The 6,000-nt window shown below is 37.9% G+C and overlaps 1 protein-coding gene across 2 annotated transcripts in view; it reads left to right on the top strand.

The window, feature by feature from the left end:
- The first annotated feature begins 256 nt into the window (after positions 1 to 256).
- Positions 257 to 6,000, top strand: part of LOC128850249 (chromodomain-helicase-DNA-binding protein 1-like) — a 60,216-nt gene continuing 54,472 nt past the window's right edge. For both annotated transcript variants that reach the window (XM_054053245.1, XM_054053244.1), the window contains exon 1: positions 257 to 309. In XM_054053245.1, the coding sequence (XP_053909220.1) occupies positions 257 to 309 (53 nt within the window). The remainder of the gene's footprint in view (positions 310 to 6,000) is intronic.

The following is a 6,000-nucleotide window of genomic DNA, read 5'->3' as shown; positions in this document are numbered from 1 at the left end:
ATAGATACTCCCTTTCAGTCTTGTGACAGGACAAGTTATTTTCAGTATCTTTCAGTTGCAACCATCAAATATTTCAAATTATGTCAACGTTTTCCTTTACTACTTTAGGTAATTTGGGAAAAATCTTCAATGCCTGCAGAGAACAGTTGAGTAAACAAGTCACCTGGAAAACAGAGTACCAAGAATTAGATTCTTGACATCCACCTTCTAACTTGAGTGGACTTTTGTTTATCTTTTAAATTTCTTAATATTTACAATGAATGGGCACAGTGATGAAGACGTTGTAAGAAACAGTAGTGGAGAGTCAAGGTAAGCATTTTCAGTCCTTGGCTATCCATTCTCCTGTATTTTGTTTATTAGAACTGTTTTACATTTTAACTTTGCCAAAGCTTCCTGGTGGACAAGCAAGCAGACCATTATTCAGGAGGACCAGCCATGCTTTTTTACAGATGTTTAATCTGCTTGTTAGAATCAGTTAGCTTAATTTAATAACTAAGTCACGTGTATATACCATACATAATACATTTTTAATACTGTTTAAGTTTTATCAGCATCCATTACTCTTTTTCCTCAAAAGTTGTCTTAAGTGTCAAAAACTGAAACAGATTAGATTGAAATGTTAAAGTAAAACTCATGTCTATCAAGTGCAGGGCCATGATAATATGACATGATAATATAGACATGACAATATGTACTTTATAAACTCCAAGCTAGGCTATCTTTCAAGTTGGAACAGTGGACTGTTAATTCTTGTGAGGCTTCCTTTTTTGTTGAACTTTCAAAGCAGGGAAGCATTAACTTAATGTTTTTTTTCCAAAGTGAAAGTACAGTTTTGCCAGCTGTTTTCTTAATGGAAAAAAAAAATAAACCCACCCCTCTAATGTCGATTGCTGGTGTTCTAGGATGTGTAGAGGGTTCACTTGGTTGGAAAAGCCTGGTTAGAACTTTCCCTGCTGCAGGATGAGGATAACAGTGAACTTATAAAGATGGAATTAAATTCTTATTCTAGAACACTGCCAAGTTCAACAAGTATCTACTGCACTAGGAGGTTAATATTTTTAAAACTGGGAATATGATTAATGTTGCAGACTTAAGAAGGCAAGACAGACTTGCAAATAGAAATGGTTGTGATCGTCTGTCTCCTCTTTCTGTTGAACCTGTTAGTTGATTCCATCAGTCAGAGGTCATAAAGAAAACAGAGTTCTGTGGGCTTTATGAAAACAGCCAGTTGGGTAGAGGGGATAGATCTAAATTATTGCCCTAAGTGAAGAAATCAAAGAACAACACCATTCCGCATGCACTGGCCATTAAGCTTGCATGTAGCATAGTAAGTAATGGGATGGGAAGAAGGGAGAAAAAAAGAAGTGTTTAGGTGATATTAGCTGTAAATCTCTAGGAAACCTATGAGCAGTAAAATTAAAGAAACTTTAACAACTTCTGTGTAATTCCTAATGTCAAGCTTCCATGTTATACCTAGAAATAGTCTAGAAAGTCAGTAAACTTTGAATCTTGTGAATAATTTGTTTGGGTTTTTTTCTGTTAGATTTCTAGTAAAGATGATACTTGTCTAGTTAGCAAACAAATTTTGTATATTTTCTAGTAAGTGGCAAAATATTCCTGTTTACTTTTATTAAAAAAAAATAAAAAAAAACCCAAACAAAACAAAAATGCAACCAAACACAAAACAAGATTTGTCAGTCGATTAGAGAAACATGAACAAAATAAAACAGTATGAATAAAGATAGTCTTCTGAACTTTTTGAGAGTTGTAAATAAGAATTCCAATAAACGTTAACTTTTTGGGGACAACTCTGATGACTGTCTTTATGAAGTTTTTTATTTTTTACTGCTTCAAACAAACCACCTAGCTAAAGATAATGTAGGAATAATACCATGTATCAAACTATGACCACTTGTAAATACTTGTATATCAAAATTATTGAAAAACTGTAGCAAGTCTCATAAGACTAAACCAACTAAATATCCCAAAAGCTTCCAGACAAGTTTATTACAAGTAAATATCAGGAAGATGCCAATTACAGACACATGAAGCAACCCTTAGTTATTAAAAATAAGTGTTGGGGAAAAAGGAAGGCAGCTCTCCATGACTGTTTTTTACCCCTTAGTGTGCCAGTAGTTTTGTGTTTGCAATAAAATATGGGGAGCCTAGGGAAGGAAAGTTCTATTTTTCTTTCATGAATACATAAGCTAAAATACTATAGCAAAAAAATTGGCTACAATTAAGTTCTGAGGTGGGGTGGATCTGGGCCCTGCTTAGGTAATACTGAGAAGTAATAACTGCTAAATTTTGACTAGGTCAGCATTATACAAGTGAAACAAAAATTAGATCTTAGCCTGAAAATTTCCATTAAACTTCTGTTTGAGTAGGTAAGTAGTCCTGTTAAGCAAGAGACATTTTTGTTGTGGTATTGATATGAAGATGTAAAGATGTCCAAGACTTCAGTAAAGCCTTTGACACAGTTTCTCACAGCATTCTGCTTCAGAAACTGTCTGCCTCTGGCCTGGACAGGCGCACGCTCTCCTGGGTGGAAAACTGGTTGCATGGCCAGGCCCAGAGAGTGGTGGTAAATGGAGTTAACTCCAGCTGGAGGCCGGTCACAAGTGGTGTCCCCCAGGGCTCAGCGCTGGGGCCAGTCCTGTTCCATGACCTGGATGAGGGGATTGAATGTACCCTTAGTAAGTTTGCAGATGACACTAAGCTGGGTGGAAATGTGGATCTGCTGGAGGGTAGGGAGGCTCTACAAAGGGATCTGAACAGGCTGGACCAATGGGCTGAGACCAATGGCATGAGGTTTAACAAGGCCAAATGCCGGGTCCTGCACTTGGGGAACAACAACCCTATGCAGTGCTACAGACTAGGAGAAGGACCTGGGGGTGTTGATTGACAGCCAACTGAACATGAGCCAGCAGTGTGCCCAGGTGGCCAAGAAGGCCAATGGCATTTGGCTTGTATCAGAAATGGTGTGGCCAGCAGGCCCAGGGTGGTTATTCTTCCTCTGTACTCGGCACTGGTGAGACCGCACCTTGAGTACTGTGTTCACTTCTGGGCCCCTCGCTACAAGAAGGATGTTGAGGCTCTGGAGCGTGTCCAGAGAAGAGCAACAAAGCTGGTGAAGGGGCTGGAGAACAAGTCTTATGAGGAGCGTCTGAGGGAACTGGGGTTGTTTAGCCTGGAGAAGAGGAGGCTGAGGGGAGACCTTCTTGCTCTATACAACTACCTGAAAGGAGATTGTAGAGAGGAGGGAGCTAGCCTCTTCTCCCAAGTGACAGGACAAGGGGGAATGGCCTCAAGCTCTACCAGGGGAGGTTCAGAATGGATATCAGAAAAAAATATTTCACAGGAAGGGTCATTGGGCACTGGAATAGGCTGCCCAGGGACGTGATGGAGTCACCATCCCTGGAGGTATTTAAAAGATGGGTAGATGAGGTGCTCGGGGACATGGTTTAGTGATTGATAGGAATAGTTGGACTCAATGATCTAAGAGGTCTTTTCCAACCTGGTGATTCTGTGTTTTCTTTCAGCTGCTGCAATCTCCAGTTATCTTGGTTAGGTAATGAGTTTTCAGATTTTTTTTTTTTGTGTGTGTGTATATAAATATTTTTTCCACTAGATTTAAGAAAAAAGTTATTTCTGAGAGCGCGGAAACAGTAAGTTTGATAGAGGGAATGGCTAAACGGAGTTCCTTGTTCCTAAGACTTCATGACACCTGTGTTGGTGTAAAATAGAATTTGGAGGATGCTAGTATTAAGTTCCTATTTAAAAAAAGTCAGTTGAACATCATAGTTTAAAATACTGATGTATCAGTTTCTGTAGTTTCGGCAGTCTGTAGTGTATCTTCATTGCAGAATATGCAGAATGTACTTGTATCTTGCCCTGCTCTCTACTTCCTTTGCAGATACAAACTTTTTTTTTTTTGTGTGTGTGTGCACTGTAGTTACATCAATATCTCTGTGAATATGTGGTACATGTAAGAGGATGTACAGACAGATACTAGTGTAGTTTCACATGTGCATTAATTTTTTACTAGAGTTGAAATAAACTCTACCCAGTATGCACTAGTCCTCTCTGCCTGAACTCCCATAGGTACTTTTTACCAGTGAATGTGAAACTTTTTAAAGCATGTATGAGCACTGCCACAGCATCTCAAGATTTGATAAATGTTTTAGCAAGGCCTTGTTTTCAAAATACTTGTTGATGCTCAGTTTACTTTTTCCCATTTTCTTGTACTGATTTAATACTGTGGGATAAGACAACTTAGTAAGACCTTGTGGATAGTAGAGCCTTTAAACTTTATCTTTCTGTTTTTTTAATTTATTCTAAATACTAATTAGCTGTTAGTCTATGATAGTGATCCTGCGTTCTTCCTCATAGCGGGATAGCCCCAAAACAATTGTAGCAAACCTTATTATTTAATTTTTTTTCTTGTTTCTTGTATTTTTCCTTTCTTTGTCTCCCTGTCCCTATTGCTTCTAGCTAAAGATTTGTATTATAAACTTGTGTTTATTAATAAGTCAGTTTAATACTGACTTTTACTCTTTTTCAGGTGTTACTATCAGCTGATATGCAGTCTGATCATATTACTCTCCTCATGTCCAAATTGGGTCAATTTATTGTGAGAAGCAGGGATGATGAGAGGTTTTATTTTGCTGATCCTGCTAAGCCCAGTGGGGAATCCGTTCCCCGACAGCCGTTGTTAAAAGGCAGTGTTGCCAAGATAAGGAGTTTGTGTTTTGTCTGAACACTGAATATTGTATGATCCACATCTACAGTCTGACGCATTGGTATTACTTAATGGAGAGCATAGATGATTGCTAGTTGAACTCTTCTTAAAGAAAATTATTTGGAATTAGTAGAATTCTTTGCATCTAGCTCCTGAGCAAATACTTGCAGTGTCTGTTAGACTTTTTCTTTCTGTCTCGCAGTCCTCTTGGTTTTGAACTTGCCATTTACTTCCTATGTTGAAAAACATTAAACTCATAAATTTTCCCATCAACTGTGAATCTTACTGGCATGATTTTTGCTTATTTATGTAAATGTAGGATTTAGGCATTTTTAGTGCTGTTTTGTCACAGGGACTTGTCTGGCAGTTATTTACTCGTCTCAAGGTTTCTCCTTGCCAGATCTACTTCTCTTCATGTACCATTTTCCATGGTCCATGTGACATTTATCTATGGCATTGTGCTATGCTGAGAAATGCTAGTGGTTTATGACAGTCTAATTTCCCCAACACTAAAGTTAAGGTAACAGTTGTGTACAATAATATTATTGTATTTTAAATATATTTGGTGAATTACAGTGATGTTGCCCTTAATTTCTGGTAAATAATTTAAACTGCAGTCGTATTCTACAGTGGGTGCCTTGTTTTTATTTTTCAAGTCAGATTAATGTGTTGGTGTTGTAGTATCATGACTGAAGTGTAGGCCCTTGATGACAGGAATAGGAAGTTTGAAAGCAGCTTTGTTGCTTCCCAGTTTATTCCTCAGCAAGTATAAGTAAACCCAGTCATACTTCTTCATATCCCCACTTCAAAATAAGGAAGCTTTTTCATGCTTGGTTCCTTTCTTTCAAAGTCAACACATGCACGTGGTCGAGGTGCTGTCTACAGGAATCAGTTTGTGAACAGCTTTGTTGGTTTTTTTTTGTTTTTTTTTTGTTTTTTTTTTTTACCTTCACTAGTACAATTTAATTGATGTTAGCAACAGGGAGAGTAGTGGTTCTGTTTTGTGGCTTTAAATGTTTTCAATTAAGTGTGTTCTAGTGCAGAAGATGATCAACCTACCACTGCCGCCATCACCCCCACCCCATTGCTGGCTGATAGCCAAATGAGATGAATTGTATTGGCAATGACAGGCTTAGACTTTGATATCAACTTTTGGGCTTTTATTCTTTTGGATTTTGGTATTATCTTTGCTGGGGGAGGATTGTTTCTTTTTAAAAGCTTGCAACCCAAGTGTATATAATTTTAAATTATTTTGCTTC

The sequence above is a fragment of the Cuculus canorus genome, chromosome W (genome assembly GCF_017976375.1).
Source record: "Cuculus canorus isolate bCucCan1 chromosome W, bCucCan1.pri, whole genome shotgun sequence".
Taxonomy (NCBI): domain Eukaryota; kingdom Metazoa; phylum Chordata; class Aves; order Cuculiformes; family Cuculidae; genus Cuculus; species Cuculus canorus.
Note: the sequence above shows the minus strand (reverse complement) of the source record. Positions and strands in the feature narration are given on the sequence as shown.